This window comes from Drosophila guanche, unplaced genomic scaffold (assembly GCF_900245975.1).
Source record: "Drosophila guanche unplaced genomic scaffold, DGUA_6, whole genome shotgun sequence".
Taxonomy (NCBI): Eukaryota; Metazoa; Arthropoda; class Insecta; order Diptera; family Drosophilidae; genus Drosophila; species Drosophila guanche.
In genome coordinates, this window is record NW_022995755.1 from 1,274,510 (window position 1) to 1,294,632 (window position 20,123).

The 20,123-nt window shown below is 45.0% G+C and overlaps 3 protein-coding genes across 4 annotated transcripts; all 3 read left to right on the forward strand.

The window, feature by feature from the left end:
* Window positions 1–475: 475 nt before the first annotated feature.
* On the forward strand, window positions 476–926 carry LOC117589697 (glycine-rich RNA-binding protein-like). Of its 2 annotated transcripts, XM_034281858.1 has the most exons (2): window positions 476–698; window positions 738–926. In XM_034281858.1, the coding sequence occupies exons 1-2, from the start codon at window positions 509–511 to the stop codon at window positions 881–883; spliced, it is 336 nt and encodes a 111-aa protein (XP_034137749.1). In that variant the 5' UTR covers window positions 476–508; the 3' UTR covers window positions 884–926. The 2 variants fall into 2 exon arrangements, with proteins under 2 accessions (XP_034137749.1, XP_034137748.1); XM_034281857.1 differs by having other exon boundaries at window positions 476–919.
* Window positions 927–1,846: 920 nt separating this feature from the next.
* LOC117589883 (keratin, type I cytoskeletal 10-like) lies at window positions 1,847–2,212 on the forward strand. Its single transcript, XM_034282153.1, has one exon. It carries the CDS (start codon window positions 1,847–1,849, stop codon window positions 2,210–2,212), a length of 366 nt encoding a protein of 121 aa, XP_034138044.1.
* A 14,457-nt stretch (window positions 2,213–16,669) lies between these two features.
* Window positions 16,670–17,071, forward strand: LOC117589884 (shematrin-like protein 1). Its single transcript, XM_034282155.1, has one exon. It carries the CDS (start codon window positions 16,670–16,672, stop codon window positions 17,069–17,071), a length of 402 nt encoding a protein of 133 aa, XP_034138046.1.
* The last annotated feature ends 3,052 nt before the right edge of the window (window positions 17,072–20,123 follow it).

The window sequence follows — 20,123 nt, forward strand, 5'->3', positions numbered from 1 at the left end:
AGCAGAACTTTATTGCTTAATGCGTGGTACATAACTGTAAGCATAAAAGGATGTGGCGTAGTTTTAGAGCTCACAAGAACTTAGGCCCAGGGTATCATTAAAAAGTTCTTGGAAGTATCGAACTTCCTCCCGCGGCTAAAAACAGAATTAGAACCAAGCGAAGAGAGGGAGAGAGAGCCAAGAACGTTGTGGCTGGAGGGGGTAACAGGTTGTTTTTGTTGTGTAGAAATGAATTTGTTATTTTCGATATTTTTTTGCGTGTTTAATTTTTGCTTGTTACGTCTGCGCCCGAGGGCTCTTGACGGACCGGGGGTTTTCTTCGTCGCTTGATTATGCTCAGGAAATGTAATTGTTTAAGGTCGTCAACACACAACTCGTTTAGAACCAGAGAGTCAGCTAGGAGGGGCCCCTGGCAGCAAATGGGGTATATAAAGGCCTAGGCGAGGGCTTGGTTCTGTTTCATATAGAGGCGAGCCCCCAACGAAGCGAAAGTCTAGACTCTAGAGCAATGCGCGCACACCACTTGAATCTATTAGTGCTGAGTGTCGGAATGGTGCTGCTCCTGGCCGTGGCACAGTCCCAGTTGCAGGAGACGCCAGCCGAGGCGGATGTGAAGCAACTGACTTTGGCGGATGTAAATCAGGGCGCAGAGCAGCAGGAGATGCCGGCCGTGCGCCTGGCCAGGCAATTTGGCGGCGGCGGCTTTGGCAGACGAGGCTTTGGCGGCGGATACGGAGGCTACGGCGGGCGAGGCTTTGGAGGCGGCGGCAGGAGACGATTTGGCGGCGGTGGCTTCGGCGGCGGTGGATACGGCAGAAGACGTGGGTTCGGTGGAGGTTTCTATCCACCCCCGCCCTTCTTTGGCGGCCCCTTTTTCGGCTAATGTGCACACACTGAGAGAAAAATAGTGTGCTGTAATTATAGATTTTAGCTTGGATTTCAATATTTTTAGCATTAATTTTTGACAATTGTATACAAAAAATTATTTTAAAATATTTAACTTTATTTTAAACGGAATATTTAAGGGGTTTCTCTTTGATTTCAAAATAAATACACAAAAAATATTAAATATAAACCTGAAATTTATTACACTTTAAATTGAATATTTAATATTTATTTTAAGGTGTTTTGTATTTAAATTGAATATTTAACAATATTTAAGAAATATTTTGAATACTTTTATATTCAAAACAAAGCAAATTTATTTTTTTTTTGCGAGTTTTGTGCATATTTAATTTATAATTAATTTTAATTTAGTTTTAATTGAATAATGCCATTTTTTATTGCCAGTGCAAGTGCTAGAATCAGCTCTGGGTTGGCTGCTAATAAATCACCGCGAGCTACTTACTGCCCTAATTACCCAACGAAGTGCTAAACCAGTTTGTTCTGTCCCTGCCCATATGGGGAAATGCTTCTAAAGGTAATCTAATAGCTATTCTTAAGTACTGTGTGCCATACCGTGCTATATTGTCATTTCGAAGGTACTCAGCCCCTCCATTGCAGGATGGCTGCCATTACCTTTTTTTATGCGCAATGCCTCTGGCGGAAGTTGTCACAGCACCTAATGGAGTTCTGGCGCGGGGATCTAGATACAAGGACAAGGTAAATCACTTTTGGTGCAGAATATCACTCCTTGCCACGGGGTAAGCATTCCAAGAAATATATTTGGTGTTTTTCCAGCTCTTTTATCTGTTTATCCCTTCATAAATGCTCATAAATCAGTGGATGCTTTAATTACTTTACTTAGACCTAAACTTGTTTGTGCTGCTAAGATCCGATCTGAAGCTCTAAATAATTGCCATAAATAAAGCCCAGCTATGATCCAGAACGACATTCAAGTACTGAGATGCGTTCGTTCCCCTGTCTGGTAGTTGCTGCAGCTCTGCTGGCCATCTGTGTGAGGGAAGCGCTGGCGGCAGAGCAGCCTCAGCCCCTGCTGGATGAAGGAGGAGATGTTGATGTCGATGCATCATTGGAGCGTGTGCGTCGTCAAGTTGGAATAGTTGCCATCGGCTTGGGTGGTTCTGGCGGAAGGCGTGGTGGAGGAGGAGGAGGAGGGCGCTTCGACGGTCCGTTTAGGAACAACTATCGCGGCGGTCCCTATGGCGGACCCTTCAATGGTGGTCCCTTCTATGGCGGCGGTCCCTTTGGCAATCCCTACCAAGGTCGAAGATATGCTGGACGCTTTGGTGGCGACTTCTACGGTCGCTGACGGTCCACCAGGACTCTGTGTGTTCAATGACTCCTGTACCCAGTCGCTAATAAAGCAAATAATTGACGAAAGTAAAGGGTTAAGGGTAAGGGATTGAGGGTTTCAGGCAACCATTTTTCCCCATGCATGGCCTTGGAGGGGTGTGGTGAATGGGTGCTGCAGAAATTATAAAAATTTCATTTCAAATCACGTTGAGTGACGGGGCAAACGGAGAGAGAGAGAGAGAGAGAGAGCACAGGACAAGAAAACTTAATCAGCGATGTTAACGATGTCAGACTGCGGGAACAGGATGTCATTCTGTAGCATGAAATGGCTCCATTCCGGGTCGCGTTCTCGTATTTTATTCCGCTCTCTCTCTCTTATTTTCCTTTTTTATTTTCTAATTCATATGCGTTTCAAGTTTTAATTACGTGGGAAAAAAGCGAACGAACAAACGAGCGGGTGCCCGCCCCGGACTGTGACTGGGACTGGGGCTGGGGCTAGGACAAGGACCGTGGCCGTGGCTGGGACCACTGCCAGGGACACGACTAGCAGGAGGGGATTTCTTCTGGCTTCGTTTGGCTTGACTGACAGACAGCAGCAGAAACGGCAGCAGCAGCAGCAGCAGCAACATGAAAATAACAAAATACGCCCAATCAGCTCCGCCAGAACGGAAACGAGACGATACACAGAGGGCAGACAGACAGAGAGACAGAGAGACAGATAGACTGACATTCAGCGAGACGAGCAAAGAGACGAGCAGAGGCAGAGAGATGGACAGAGCGACGAACGGAGAGACGAACGGAGAGACGGGTGAACTGGGAGAGACACAGACAGCATGGCGGACCAAAAAAAAGGGCAAAAAAATTAAGTAGCGAAATCAGCGGGCAAAAAAACAAAAACAACAACAACAAGAAAAAGAAAAAGAGCAGCAGCAGAAGAATAGGATATGGCGGAGGAGAGCCTTCAGCACAACACAAATAAAACAGGATAAAGGCGTTGCATGCCAAGGATAATCCGTGCAGCATACGGCCGTAGGAGAGAGCCGAGCCGGGCAGCCAGTGGCACTGACACGGGCGGAAGAGAAATGGTGGCACGCAAAAATTGTGAACTCACTTGACGTGGCAGGCAGCCAACAACCCAACTGCCAAATGGCATGACGACGTTGTTTGGTGCCGACATGTGGGTGGGCTACGGGCTGAACCGGTGTGGCATGGCTCGGGGTGGTCATCGCTTGTTAGCTGCGTGTGGCGTCCAAATCAGCGCTCCAGTCGTGGCTTAAGCAAAAGATGTGGCCATAAGCATAAATATGCACGAGCCACTGGACACAGCAGCAGCAGCTGCCAAAGTTGTTGGCTCTCTCCTTGCCAGCTATGTGCGTGCGTGCGAGAGGCCAGAAGAAAAGAGGAATAAATATCAGAGTAATTAACAATTACAATGATGCGAGCACATTCTGTCGGCCATTGGCAGCGACCCCGCTAGACCTGTGCCTTGCGCATCGGATGCTCCTTTCGCTTGGTTGCCTGGTTAACGGACTGCCCTGAGTGACTGACGGCTGCTATCAGAATGTGGATGCCTGCCTGTCGCTTCTGCCTGTCTGTGTATAGGTGTGTGCACGTGGTTGCGGCTCCTCTATGCTGCCGCTCCAGGGAGCACACACACAGTTCGATTAAGTCCCACCTAGAGCAATACAAATGGATAGTTTGATGCTCTTTTCAAAAGGGTTCTATAGTTTTGATAAAGCGCTAGGCAATTCTCTTGGATTGTTCATACAATTATTCTGCAACCCCTTGTGCACCATATCATGGCGAAATGTTTAAATCGGTATATTTGTAAGGGTATTTCAAGCTTCGAGGTTTCCCGGCTACAAACTTCTCTTGCTATATTTATGCCCGAATAAATTCGAAAATTGCAATTGTGTATTTGTTTTTCAATAAATTTTAGAAGGTTTCCCCATTGCCTTTGCCATTACCCAGATACATAACAGACATTTTTCCAGCAACTAAATTCGATTTTATTTTTTATTGCTGCAGTACTTCGATCTAGGCTGAGGCGTGAGGCTTAGTTTCTCAAAAATTGCACGCTGTTTTCTCTTACCCTCCATATTCGCAGCCTCTTCTCCCCTCTCACAACACATGACAAAGAAGAAGCACAGCACTTTCCCCTTCTCATCATTTACAGTTGCATTAACAACTCATCACAAGCAGCAACGTTCACTCTCTTGAGGTAGGTAGAGGCAGAACACAAAAGTCAAAGTCAAATGAGAGAGCAATTGGGAAGCGCAGCAGAAAGAGAGCATGGGATGATCTAACCTCCTACGCATGCAAAGCCGCGCCGACGGGCCAAGCACGCGGTTTTAAGTCAGCTCCGCGGTTAGGGTCGTGAAAATCGGGAAATGGATGAAAACTCCAGCGGGAAAATTGTCGCGCAGTTGTGTGCACAATGCACTGTAATGGTGAAGTGAAATGGTATAGTGTGCAGTGCCAAAAAATATAAATAAATTCCTGATCCACACAGGCGGCCAAATTGCAACCAAAAAGCAGAGCGGCGAAGGCGAAATAACGAAATAAGTGAAAGTGAAGTGTTAAAAGTGTATAACGCATTTGATTTCCATAATAAATAATCTTTTTCTGTCACGTGATCTCTGGCAATGATTGCGTGTGCAAGATATTCGGCGCATATGTAGTTGCGTCCCATTCCCACTCCAATACCCAATGTGAAGAAGAGGAGAAAGACACTAAGAAAAGAGCGAGTGTTAAAAGTGTGGTGTAGTGTAATGTGCAGTGATTAAAAAATTAAAAAAAAATCCTGATCCAGAGAGGCGGCAAAATGGCATCCAAAAGGCAGAGCAGCGAAGTCGAAACAAGGAACTAAGTGAAAGTGAAGTGTTAAAAGTGCAGTGCAGTGTAGTGTGCAGTGATTAAGAAAGGTAAAAAAATTGTGCTTTAGTGCAAGAACAACTTCCTAATCCAGAGAGGCGGCAAAATAGCATTAAAAAAGCAAAGCGGCGAAGGCGAAATAAGGAAAAAAAGTGTTAAAAGTGAATTGAGCATTTGATTTCCATGTACATCATTTTGTCAATGAATTTGCGTGTATTTGTGTGTGCAAGAAATTCGGCGCATAGTTGTGTCCCATTCCTACTCCAATACCCAATGTGAAGGAGAGGAGAAAGACAATAAGAAAAGAGCGGGTGCAGCGCGTCGACGCTCTCTCGTAAGGCATTCAAAAAGGTAGAGCGGCGGAGGCAAAATAAGGAAATAAGTGAAAGTGAAAAGTGTATTATTGTACAAAGTGTGTTTAATCATATTATTCTTTTTTTGTTCTGTTATGTAATGCCTGGCAATGTGTGTGCGTGTATTTGTGTGTGCCAAAAATCTCCAAAACCCAATGTGATGAAGAGAAGAAAAAGCAATAAGAAAGGAGCGAGAGAGCGTACAAAGTGTTTCAGTGCATGGTGTGGTGAGGTTTGGGTGATCTGGCTCTCTCTCGTTAGTGATTCCACACGAGCTTCTCCAGTTATGCATCACCTTACATTAATCTACCCAAAATATGTGGTCTTGTGCCGTTGCGTTTTCGTTTCGTACTTCGCAAAACCCCGCTCGTTTTACCGTCCGGCGTAACCACGAAATCGTCGACTTCTCATGTATGGGAGGGAGGAGCAGAAAATGCTTTAATAAAAGGTAAAAGAAAGATGAAACCATTGCTGTTTTTACATACTTACATGCTATGTGCATATATTTGCTTGTACTTTTTTACAATATTATATGTCTTGTTAAAATTTGCGTAATTTAATTGAATGTAGAGTAGATCTAAATATTATAGATTACCACTCGAAATAAATTCCATTTGATCTTATTATATCAACATAGCGTTGACTATTGATGCAATCTTTAATTTGAGTACCCATTAAACCCATTACCTACATACATATGTATGTATGTATATTTAAATAACCTTCAATTTGCATCCTGATAGAAGTTCAACCTAAATTACCCATCGTGGGGGGAGAGGACCTACCCGCCCTAAGCCCCCAATGTGCGAGTACTCTGACCAGATTAAGGCTGATTTTATTTTGGTTTCGTGGTGTGCGATGTCGTCTGCCATGTTTAATTGTATTTGTGGCCACACCTCCACCCACAACCGCTCACATATACACTTAGGCTGACATGCACACACCCAGTGGCACACAGAAAGTTTCGAAGCTGAAAAATCTAAGAAAAAATCCCTAATTAAACAGTTTGTCAGTAATGCAAATAAACTTTGTTAAACTTTTGCCCACAGCCAACGAGCGGGCAAAGAGTGGCAACAAAAACGATGCTTTTTCTTCTGTCTGCCCCATTTTGCTTATTATTTTCCTTCGTTTCCCTCATTTTCTTTCTTGTTTCAATTTTTCTCTCTCTTTTTTTGTATTCCCGCACATTTTTTGTGTCTCTTTTTTGCTTTGGTCAAGCACACAAAAATGTAATTATTAAAAAATTATGCTAAACACGCAATAAAAAGTTGGTAAGAGAAAAATACGAAATTAACGAAGAAAACCAACAGCGGGACAGAGCTGCAGCGCTGAGGAACAAAAAATTTGTTTTTAAAAGGCAAACGGTCAAATTTATATATTTTTTTTGAAATTTTTTGCCCACTTTTTGTGTTCATTTTACGTTTTGTTTTCTTACACGCCCGCATGATATAACGAATGAAAAGAAGGAAAAGACTGGAAATAAAAGAAACTCGCAACAAGAACAAAATTAACAATTGTTAATTTGAAAATTGCACACAAATGCGTAATGCGAAAGTTTTTGCGGGCAGCTCGGGCAACGGGCAATGAAGAGGCGACCCAGAAACCGGACTTAGATCCGCCCACGGACAGGACCCACACTCGGCACCCGCACCAAACCCGACTCGGCTTGGCCACTTGTTAAGTGTTAATGAAATAATTATGCCAACTTTGCCCGGCACAGCCACTGGCCGCACATGGCCCATGCCCCATGCCCCACTCGGCAGTCTAGCAGCAATTCCCTCCCCAGTATGTACATGGCACAGCAGAGAGGATGGAGACGAGAGCCAGCGGCATCCCCACAGCCACTTCAGTTTTATTGTGCCCCTCCACTATGGCTGGGAACAATGAAGTGTGAGCCCGAGAGGGCCCCTGCTTCCTGACTCGACGGCTCCCTGGCTGCCTGGCCCACTTGCTTATTACTTTTTTTAATTCGATAAACTGGCCTCTAAAGACATAGCAATGACGGGACCGGCGACCTTGGTATTGTGGCAGGCCTACAAGCAGGTCCTGCTATTGTGCCAGCAGAGGCTCTCAAAAGCCTAAGCCGCTTAATTACAATGAGTTGCCCTGCCACTTCTCCACACCCACTGCCAGAGTTGCCAGAGCTATTTGCGTAAGACGCGAAAATGTGATTAACAAGTGTGAAAAGCCGTTTGGTTCTCTCCCACATTTTTCATCTCTCTGCGAGAGATTCTTTTGTTGCAGAGCTGTTTAATTTTGCTTGAATAACTTTAATTGATTTAGTTTGGAGTGTGTTCTCGCTTGGAGTGGGGTGGAGTGGTGTCCCCCAACCCGCCCCGCCCCGCACCGCTCTCAATTACTTAAAAAACTGAATGTCAAAGTGTCGAATGAGTTTGGTTCAGAAATTAGCGCAGCGTTGGCTTCCCCTTTAAAATCCCACTGACAAAGGACAAAGTTGGCAAAGGACAGGCAGTCGGACTGTCTCACTGCCTGGCAAATGGATTGGCGTAGTTTTGTTGGCCGCACCAGATGCATCATTATCAAGCCCAATGACAGGTGTGCGCATGCCAATTTGAGGCAGCTCTAATTGAATTTAGTCAACTCCATGACTCTGTCTGCTCCTACGGGTAGCTGCTGGGGGTGGGGCAGCGGGGGGACTTAAGTATGAAGCTGGGAGATGCCCCGAAAAACTTTCCTGCCCTGTCATTGTAATACACACCTCACAGACCCCGGAGTGCTGCTACTGTTGTTGCCTCTCCATTGTGTATGTGGTGGTAGTTTTGGTTCTGTGCGGCATGAGGCTGCAGCTGCGTGTCGACCAAATCCCAAGCAAGTTGTCTTGCTGCCGAAGCCGCCGCCAAACAATTAACGTTAATGGATCATGGTAACTTTTTCGCCTCTTTGCCACTGTGAAATCCCAGCGGAGCGTGTAAACTGGCAAAAGTAGGGAAAGCAAACTGAGAGCACGAGTGCCACCATCGCCATTACCGTCGTGCACAGGGCGAGCCATCAAAGATGCCTGCTCCTCCCGATCCCACTCTCATCTCGAAAGCCATCTCCCAAGCCATCGCTCGCAATCCGGCTGCAGCATCAGTTTCGGTTTCAGCAGCAGCAGCAGCAGCAGCAGCCGCCCACTGTGACAGGATAGTACCCGAGTATCTGTGATAGACAAGGCTGCTGCTGCCGTCGTCGCGCTCCTTTCGACACCGTCACCGTCACCGTCACCGTCAGCCAAGTTTTCCGCTGTCTTTTGCTGTTTTGCGTGCTCTCGCTGTGACTCCTTCTGCAAAAGTTTGCCTGCTACTTTCTACTTTCTACTTTTTCTTTTCTTTGACTTTACTTTTCGATTTGTGGAGCAAAAGCAGCAGCATAAGGAATGGGGGAGCATCGAGCAGCGAGCAGCGAGCATCGAGCAGCGCGCGCAACTTTTAACACACTCAAGTGTCGTAATTTTGGCTGATTTTTCGCACACAAAACAATATTAATGCTGGTAGCTCGCAGGAATGGGACTATAGGGCATCATGGCTGGCTAGCCGTGAGGCTTGGGTGGCATAGGGAGCTTGGTGTCCTACGGCAAATCCTCGCTACCCACAAAAAGAAAAAAAAGTTAAATGAAAAGTTTTGCTTGCGCTGCAAACACGTCGCTTCCTGTCGTCTGGCGAGGCAGGCAGAAGGCAGGCAGAAGGCAGGCTGGCTACCCGCTCCCGTTATGCGTCGCTGATTCAGCCGACTGACTTTTGGGCCGCGAGTCAAGCAGCAACTGCGGCGGCACAGTAGGCGTGTGTATACACATGTAGGCTTACGCACACACAAACGGAACACCTCTACACATGCAGCTACAGCTCGCGTGGAGGTGGTTGGGTGGGTGGGAGGTCTGTGTGCGTGGGCACGTCCTACACAACTATCGAGCAAGTTTTCAACAAGCCGAGCACAGGCACAGGCACAGGCAGTGTTGCTGCATCATCATCGTTGTCGTAGTCGTAGTCCTCTTCCTGGTTGTCCTCCTTCAAGCGAAGCTCCCGCTGTGCACCGTGGTGTTGGGTATGAGAAAAAGGTTTTTGAGAGTTTTTTCTGCCAGCGAGGGTGGATTTTATCTATCTTTTTTAAGCCAAAAAAAAGGAACAAATAAATAGAGCCATTCGAAAAATATATAAGAAATGATATCCATGGAAATGCTTTACTTTTCGTCTTATTTAATTGCTTGTGTGCTTTAATGTGTGGAAGTTCGTAGCCCCACCTGATGCCAATTCCCACAAACTGTGGACACAAACTCTAAATGCTCTTGTGGCCAAGCAAACGTTAATCTCAAATTGGAAATTGTAGAAAAGACGGCAATGTGACAGCTAAGCCAGCAATCTGATGCTAAATATGATTTATTGGCATATCGCTGGACCCACTGTGCACGCAGCGAAATTAAGCTGAATGGGGTAAAGGCGGAAGTCGCATCGTCAGGCACGAGAGAGCGCCGCTTGGCAAGCGAGATGTTTTAGGGGGGTGGGCGGTGTGTGGTAGGTGATGGGCGGAAGTTGGCAGGAAAAAAAAAACTTTCGGCGCAGCTTAAAAGTTATTAGCGTTTTGGGGCAGGATTCGGGGCAGAAGCAGAAGCAGAAGCCGCCGCATCTACGCAGGCAACCAGAAAGCACTCTCAGTGCGGTGTATGTGGTGCGTGTGTGTCTGCAACTCCGTCTCTGCTTCCCCGTCTTTCTCCCTCCTTTCTCTCTCCTGCTGTTGCTGCGGCTCAGGCTGAGGTGAGCAGCCGAAAAATGCCGCTGAGCTCTGCCGCAGCGAAGCCAACTTGCCTCTGCTATTCATATTTGTGTTTGAAGCTTAGTACGTTATTAAGTTGTTACGTTTGGCCTGCTACAAGAGGCAACAACAGTAGCAACAGCAACAGCAGCAGCAACAGCAACATTAGCCACCACACACAGCAGGCACACAAATGGAGGAGCTGGGCAGGAGGAGTATTCGCGTGGGTCCCGCCGCGCGCACAACTCTCCGAGGTATTGCGTGATATTTCAATTTGTTTTTAGTTGTAAGTGGCTTAAAATGATTTAATAACTCATCAAGGGATTTGCTTGTTGTTAGGTATTTACTTTAGTTTTCGTTTTCGTCCTTGATTCCATTTTGCGTTTTAGCCACTATTTGCCAGGGTTTTTGGCAACGTCAACGGCCCGTGGTTTACCTACGCGCAGCAGGGAGAGAGCAGGGTGTGTGTTGGGATCGACTTATGGCATGCGAAAGTTTTTAAGTAGTTTTGTCGTTTCATATTAACGAAGTTTCCTATTAGTTTTTGCTCTTTTACCCATCCCAGCCCCCCATCATTAATACAAATAAGCAACTAAACTCTGAATATTTGTGCTGGGGTTTGGGTTTTTTGGTTGCTTCAGCTATTTGCTTTCAACGCCCCAATGCCGCATGCCACATGCCCCAACCCACCATTGATGTTTGCCGTTATAATGAGCAAAATGTATTATGTATGCGTTTGTGTGTCTGTGTGTGTGTGCACATAGTTTTGCGGCAGCTGTGTAAATATTTTAAATGCCGCTTTAGACCTAAATGCACCCTAGGGAGGGAAAGCCGTGATCCCTAGCCACCCACAATCACCCAATTCACTCATCTCTTCCACCGCCAATTCGCCGAATGCTGTGTCTGTGTGTCTCTGTGTGTGTTTGCATTGTTTGCTCTTGGATTTTCTTTTGGTTTTTTTTTGCATAAATACAATATCCGTGTCCCCTGGCACCCTTCCTGCCTCTGAGTGGGTTTTTGGCAAATTTAAAATGTGCACGAATTAAGCCAAATCAATTTCAACCTACAAATTGTATACATTTTTTTCTTTTGCCATAGTGCAAGGCTGCTTGTGGTCCCCCAGAGCGGCCCTTGCTCACTCCCTCGACGCATTGTAACCAGTCACGTAGCACAAATGTATCGAGTGGGTTGGACGCCGACAGTAAACTACTGACCAAAAGGCTGGACCCCAACACCAACACCAATACCAAGCACGAGCAAACGGCAACAGGAGCCAAACCAACTGACCAACAGACCAACAGACAGACCGAAAACCGACAAACCGACGGACAAACATGGACGTACGTAGCATTCATTCCGTCTGACTTACAGACCGAGATGTGGAGTGGCTGTTGCTGTTACTGCTGTTGCTGTTGCGGGAGCAGCTTGTGTGGGTAACAACGTAAAATTTGACAAGTTGTGAAATTCTCTGGCAGCCGCAAAGCGCACAAAACAAAGTTTTGGTATTCTTTGTATATTTCTATGCCAAAAATTCAATACGGCTAATTACCCAGCATCCCCAGCACTGCACAGGCGGCAGCAGTCGGTGCACAGTGGGTGGCACAGTCAATGAATGGACGGTTAAGGACCGAAATTGAGGCATTTGTAATTATCGTTTTCGTTTGGGTGTAGTTATGTGCACTGAGCCTGATTTTATTACCTCTCTGGCATGGAATTATGGCAGAGAGCAAGAGATATCATGTTAATCTATTGGGACTTAGTTATACGCTTTAGGAGGGTTCATATTTGCGGTGTTTAGAAAGTACATGACCTAAACTTCTTTAGTATAAGTCTCAGTGTAATTTCAACCTATAAGTTTTAGCTAGAATTTTCCTTGAAGCTCATTCTATCATCTCCCAACTTCAGATCGATATGGAGAGCATCCGCCTATTGCTTTACTTAAATCGATTCCATGGCAACTGCCACCAAAATATGTCATTTCAAATATCAATTACAATTCTAGCTGCCAGGAGGCAACATTTTGAAATTCCAACTTCGATGGCATTTCGTGACCCAATTTTCATAGAAATTGCTCCACTTATTGACCATTGTGCGATACCCGGACTTTGGAGACCATTTCTATATATCTTTGTGTGTGTGTGTGTGTGTGTGTGTGTGTGTGTGTACGAGTATGTGTGTTTGTCTGTGTCGAGTGCAAGTTTTGGTCGACGTCGTCTTCATTGTTGCTGTCCTCGTCCTTGGCGTCATCACAAAAGTTTCTACTCCATGTGCCTGCTGGCGGCATGTGTTCAAGAGTTAAGTTGTGTCGAGTGTGACAAGACGGGGGGAGGGGTTCTGACTGTGCTGTAAAGGGGGCCACAGGTCCGGCTCCAGCTACAGCTCCAGCTACGAGTGGGTATTGGGGGTCTTCTTTGTGTGCTGACTGCACGAATTTAAAGCTGCCACACTCTCTGGCAAACTGCTTCTTGACTTCTTGCTGGGAGGCAGCCAGCCCGTCAGCTAACCAGCTGATTACTTTGGCATCTGTTTGGGCACATTGCGGTCCTTGGGCCCTCCGGCTCTCTTTCAGGATCGGGCACAGCTCGAATCGCGTCATGCTTTATTTATTGGCCGACTACGATGTCATAAAAGTCATACGAAATGTAACCTTTTTCGGGGGAAGCCCCCACAATAAGAGGCGACACACATTAGCCGTCGCTGACTCCGAGCCAGCGACAATGACAACGCAAAGTGCCCTGTTATAATGATAATAGGAACAACAAAAAGGAGAGGCAGAGTAGTGGCAGCAACAGCAGCAACAACAACGATAACAATTAAGGCAATATCAAATTGAAAAAGTTACTTTTTCTCTCACAACCTGTCATGGCCTGTGGGCATATCGAGAGGGTGCCTCAAATGATGATTAAGCAAAATGCGTTTTGATACGGCGATTATAGATCACAGATATGGCTATGGTATATATGTACGTTTTATGCGAACAATGGGTGCTGCTTGTAGGGCAGTTTTATGGCCTGGCAAGCCGTAAATCAACGCTAATTAAATAAAAATTGCTTTTGCGTCATGAATGGTGCAAGAAATGAGGCGGAAAGGCGCGCAAAAGGGTGAGCTAATTGACTTGCTCTATAGGAAAAATATATGTCACCTTCTGGCTCTTTAAGTGTCACAATACTGTCGGACAAATGTCAGAGTCAACTTTTTGATTTGTGTTGGGAGAACTTTGAACGTTCCTCTCGGAGCTTCTCGAATGTTTCCTAGCACATATAAATGCGTTTTTAATACAGCTCTTAAATGTGCATGCAACGTTTTGCGACTTCCAGCCACTAATGAAAGAGTTAATTGAATTTTGTGCGTGTGTCGGGAGCCAAGGCAACGATGGCAAAATATAATTATACATAATTGTTAATTCAATTTGAATCATGCTGCAATTTGTGCACAATACTCTTCACGTATTTGAATTAATTTAAAGCAACTTACGAAGAGGCTAGCTAAGCCACAAACTGGCTGCGAAGTGCAACGGAAGTGAGATTAATTAGGCTTAGAGAAGTGTTTGTGGGAGAGTTTGTAGCATTTTAGTGGGTTTTGCAAGTCAATGCTGATGATGTTGACGCTTAAATGATATTATACCAATACAGAGGGACAATCTACATAAAATGTAATTATGCTTTGGCATTGACATGTGTTACCAGAGGAAACTTTAAGGCGAGAATTATATTGCTGCCATGAATAAATCAGCCTCAGTGTCAGGAATGCATAAATTTCGCAGCCATTTGCTGACTGCGTTCCATTGATTAAACAATTCTTTTTGTTATTCATTCATTAACTGGTGTGGAGTGTTCTTTGCTTCCATGTTAAAGAGTTCTTTCGCCTGCGAAACTTTATTCAAAGATTTTCGCTCAGAGCACTCGAAGCAGACCTCAACAGCTAGCCGATGGTTTAATCATAAGTGGGAGGAAACTGAAGGCTGTTATGCGTTCCATTCAGCTTCGTAGAAGGCCTGGGCCTGGGCCTGGGCCTGGGCCTGGCTTTCTTGACCAGTTTGTCTGCTTGGTCGGTTTGCCGTTTGCCGTTTGCCGCTTTTCATTACCCCTTTTATCATTAGTTTCTGTTTGAGTTGAGCTCTTGTGCAGCGGCCAGGGCATTTAATTAACTCAACTCAAACTTTGCATTTGACTTGCGTAAATTAATACATTGGCTATGTTATTGGCCTCCTGTTGAACTTGTGGGTACCACAGCTATGCCGGCCAACCCCCCCAACTTGATATCTCTGGCAGGGCATCTTGGGGGAAAACTTCACTTCACTTACTGCCGAACCCTTATCAACTTTGCCACTGCCACTGCCACTGCCACAGCTACTGCGCTCAGCTAACTTTGCTTATAAATTTCATTCGAGTCATTTGTTGACACTCACACAGATACAGCCCCACACTATCACTAACACAAGTGCACACAATAGCAAAGTCGCAAGTCGCGATTCTCTAGCGAAAAGTTGTTGAAGTTATCTAGGCGACGCAATTTCGTGTTTTTGCTTCTTGTTTGAGGCTCTTGTTCTGCGCTGCTCAATGCCTTCTGCCTTTTGTTTGTTGTTCTTGCCTTTTGTACTTGTAAGTTTTGCTGCTCGAATGTGCAAATAGAATTAAAATGCAACGGAACTAACCCAATTTGGATTCCTCATTTGTTGTAAAAAACTCTGGCTATATTGGATGTTAGTTAATGGTGGAATGTATGTGCTTTAATTGCTTTAATGCAAGGCAACATGCAGCTGGGAGAACCAGTGATGCCTGTGGGAAAAAGAGACACCTTGGTAAATGCTGTACATGCGAGTACATAAATTTATACATATATACGTACATAAATACATTTTTCGGATTTACCCTCACGCTGCCTCAACATTAATCGTTTCTCTTTGTGTTTTCATATATTTTTCTGCATACCTTTAAGTAAATAAGCGGTTTACACCCTTGATCTTAGCTGCGGGGTGCATTCAATGTGCTTTACTTTACTCCTAAGCAGCTTACTGGGCATGCCTAGGTCGAGCATCGGCTTTTCTGGTGCTACACTTTTTTACCCTTTGGCTTTGCACTTGTTAATCGGTGATAAAGAACTCGACAACACCCACCGCAACGCCATGACTTTTCTTTATGACAAATATATTCATTTCATACTTGTTCATGGGCAACAAATCGCGTGACACGCTGACAGCGGTACTTGCCTTTGCCGCTGCCTACTCCTCCTCCTGCCGCTGCTGGCTGTCGAGTGGAGAGCGTAAACTCAACTATTGTCTTCATTTTTCTTGCAAATCATGCAAGGCAATCTAAAATGTTGACACATTGGCAAACAGCGCACAAACAAGCTCGGAGCGCACACACGCCGACATGGGCACATCGACACATGCTACTCCACACCCCCCCAACAGGGCGAAAGCTGTTGAAAAAAAAGCATCCGGTGCCTTTGCCCCTGTCACTCAAGTTCAAGGTTCACACACGGTTCGGTTCTCGGTTAAGGTTGTGCTCTGCTCAGCGTATTAACGCTGAATCGTCACAAGTCTGCGCTTTGTCTCGCAACGAGCGCTGTGAAAAATTACAATAATTGTTATTTACGCATATCTGAACATGAAATGTGTCAATTGGCAGACCGACAACGAGCAGCAGGCGGGGCAAGCTCTGCAAACAGTCGAAAGAAATAACGTGGCGTATGCGTAATGTGTGAAAAGGGACACAAGGTCTGTCTGTCTGTCTGTCTGTCAGTCAGTCTGTCAACTGCGTGTGTGCTGCTCTATGCATGTGTGGAGTGTGAGTGTGTTTGATACAAATGTCATGCCCTAATAATTCGGTTCATGAAATGATTTAGTAATTGAGAATTGGATGGCAGCAGTGGAAGTACAGACCACAAATGAAGACTAAAATCATTAAATGAGATTGGAAAACAAAGCAAATAGTTGTTCGTTATTGAATTATGACCTTATCGATTTTATTTGCCAATTTAAAAGTGTTTTTCTTGCTCGTTTCTTCGCTTGTCAACTTTTTTTTTATAAAAATTTCAACAAGTGTTTATATTTATTTTTAATTAACAAATTTGTTAGGGTCTACCATAGTCGGGTTTGTCAGTCTGCATTGCCTCTAAACTGCTGTCATTGTTGCCCACATTGCTGGCCCGCTGCCTCCCCCCCCGTGTCTAATGCGACTAATTTGTTAGCACAGTTTTTCGTTTGCCTCACGCCCTTTTCAACTTTAATGCTTTGCTTTTTGGCATTTTCATTGTGTGTGTGTGTGTGTGTTATTTTTTGTATTAAACCATTTAAATTGGCCACAATTAGCGGACTTTAAAACAAACCCAAATGGTATTGGCATTAAATTCAATCCACACTTTTCACATTCGACTATAAATAGGATTTAACAACGGCCCTTTGACTGGCATTTTGGTGGAAAACACAGACGCGGCTTGTCTGAATTGAATTAAATATAAATATCTCATATCTTGTTGGTGAAATTAAATATTAAAAAATGCGTGCCACATATTCGTGGCCACTGGCATCGTTGGCCGCGTTGCTGCTGCTGCTGCTGCTGCTGCCGCTGCGGGGCACGCACTTGACTGGAGCGTCGGCTGTCAGCATTGGCGCAGCTGTTGACAAGGAAGTGGCACCAGTTGGCGATGTAACAACGGATCTGCTGTCATTGGAGCCGGAAATTGGCGGCTCTGCGGTGCGGACGGCGCAGCAACGAGGCGGCCGTCGAGCGCGTGGCATCTTCTTTAGCGGCGGCATCACGGGCTATCCCTTTGGCGGTTGGGGCGGTTGGGGCCAGGGCTATGGCTACGGCTACGGCTATGGCTCTTATGGTCTTACACCCACGTACTATGGCTATTATCCGGGCTATCTGGGCTATCAGAAAATTATAATCGGCTAATGCGTTGGCCTGAAACATGAAAACATGAAATTCATTCAATGTGAGATTATAAATAATGTGCATTGTGGCCCCCAGTCCGATGACCCCTTTAGCTGTTGTAGCTGTAACTGTGGCTGTTCCGAGATACTTTGAAATTAATTTTGCTGGACACATAAAAAGTTGCGCCAAGTTTGGCCGCAGCGAAAAGAAAGAAAAACATGAAATTGCACGATTTATATTCATTTTGGATGTTGTTGTGTTGTTGGGGTGCACAGATTTTGCATAAATCATTTCACAGCCACCAAAAATGAAACGCGTAACATAATTTTTAACCCTTGATCATTTTTTATGACAAGCATTTTCGTTAGCCCACCCCGCACACCCGCACACCCGCACACCCGCTTCCTGCAGTCCTTTTCGTCCACTCTGTCGCTTTCCACTGGCCGCCGTTGGGTCCGAAGTGAAATGCAAATAAAGCGGATCAAAAGTTTGCTGTTAAAAGAAGATTAATTGCAATTTGGTGGCAAGACCTGAAACATTGCGACCCACCGTCCATCCCAGGAGGGGGGATGGGCTTGGGCCCTACTGAGGGATGGTAATTAAATATTTTAAGCTGTAAATGGTTTCCATTTGCTGGACTGTTGTTGTTTGTCCTGTTGCTGGCCCTTGCAATCAATAAAATTCATTAAGCGGTGTACTACCCACAAACAAAAGCGCCCCCAACAATCGCAACATTTTTGGCCCTAGCCTAAGTTTCAATTGCCAATCAGTAGTTGAAAATGTTGTTGTTCGCCCTGCAGCTATTGCATTTATTTTTTCAAGTGCTCATTGCTTATTCATATTTATAATCATTTTATTGCTGAGGCATGTTGATTTTTTAATCAATTTACATAATTTATGTGTTTTTTTCGACTCATATCGATTATGGTTGTGGATGTATTCGCTTTGTGCCTGGCTCGCCAACATGTCGCGGATTTATGTAATATCAAAATAATCCGCTGACAAACAGTTTTGATTGTTGAAATATTTGCAATTTAATACTTGTTCTGATTGCGGGACAGCTTACCAGTTCATCAATATGTTCTTTCAGCGTTTTACTATATATTTTTATTGAAAAAAGAAAAACGATCAAGTATCGTGTATGTCAAGGAGCTTTTAAATTGGTTTTTAAATAAAGCACTTCAGGGCGAAAACGAGTGCAAATGTTCACAGAAATATTCAGGCACATGTACGTACATGTGATTAGGTATTTTCACTAATTAGTGCCGCACCCCCCGCTGAAGTTTCTCGTACAAACACACACCACCTGTAATTAATAGTTTGAACCATTACACTGACAGCGAAGAGACCGAGCCAGAGCCAGAGCCCCACCATGCCCCACCATTTCCAGTCACTCCTGGCAGTTCACCAAATTGCGGGTATACGAAAATTTAATAGAGCTGTCAGTCCAGGGCCACTTTTCCAGGTGGGCGGGCCCCGACATTCGTCCAACCCAGCGGACAGACAGTAGGCCGCCGCTGCTATCTGCTGCCTACACTGGCCGGGCCTTTGTGCCCATTGTTGCTATTCATAATTGAAACGAGGTCAAAACCAGCGAACCTCATTAAAAATTGAATTGTTTAATTTTCATTTGATTTAATTAAGTTATTTGTTGGTCAATTAACCTTTTTGTTTGCCTTTTTTTTTGTCGTTGTTCCTGATGTTGTCTGACATATCAATGGGGATGTACGTATGTAAGTATGCACACAGAAACGCGGTACATTAAGTAGATACATATACTTGTTTGTGCTGGACATAATATTGTTATTACAGTGATGATTGTTGCCACAAAGGGAAGTCGGAGAGAGAGAGAGAGAGTGCCGTGTACGCTGTGCGGCAACGTGTTGAAAATTTATTAATTAAAATACTTTTCAATTAAAGTTAATGCGCTCAGCATTTATGTAATGCCATGTGTAAATACGCTGTAAACTTTTGCGCCAACAGTATAATATGAACACTTTGTACGCTGTCTGCCAATTAAACAGATTTTATAATGCCACACGGAGCGTTGCACGTGGCTGGCTTAAAGCGATGCCCCTCCACTCAGAGCACCAATCCAATGTCAAGGATCTCCTCTCTCCAGCGCCCTTTGTTATAGCCTCACTTATTTTTTACTTAGCACTTGGTGAGCGGCTTAAGCGGCAAACTCCAGCAGTCGGCGCGAACTCGAGGCGAAATTCTGCTCCTTCTCGGAGTCTATCCTATCCCATTATGCACAAATGCACTCGGAACGGCTGAGCGCTAAGCTGCTCGAAGAGCGATAAACAATATTCGTGATTATGAAAAGCGGAACATTCAGGGCTGCCTTTTTAAAGTAGAAAATGCAGGCAGCCATAATTCAGATCTGGATATCAGGAGTGCAGAGTTTTTGGCATAATTATTTGCTGCTAAAGACCGAACTGAAGCCTTTTGTGTGTGGCACAACTGAACTTTGAATTTGGGGGGCTTCTGCCTTGGCCAAAGATGGGAAAAGCATTGTTCTATTACTTATCTCCGTTTGTGGATGATTGCTTAACTTGGGGCAATCGGGTTTGGCCCACAAGTTTGGGCAAGGGCTGAAATTTTGTGCACCCATCAATCCTATTAACTGTACAGCAAAATCAGAATCACATTGCTGCCTTGGTCGTAGAAAGCAATGCCATGCAATTGCACTTCATTGTTCTATGAATCCGCTTACCTTTCCAGTACATTACGAGCTAGGCCTGGCTCTGGCCATGGCCATGGAACAAGTCTATTAAGGGAGAGCATTCGGTCGGCTCAAATAATCCAAAGGCAGGCAAGGCACAAGCTCGATCCAGCAGACAACAGCCTCAGGCCTCAGCACTGAGCATATACTGCACGAGAGTAGTACATAGATATGCATGCGGATATGTGATGGGTTTGGGGATGGGATGGGATTTCATGTACATATATTTTGGCAAAGCATCGCATCGCATGGCATCGCAGCGCATCGAGTCGTTTTGCCGCAAAGGCCAACTGAAATGAAGTGTCATTGTGATAGAGCCCCGGCAATGCAGTTGTGTAGCACTGCAAG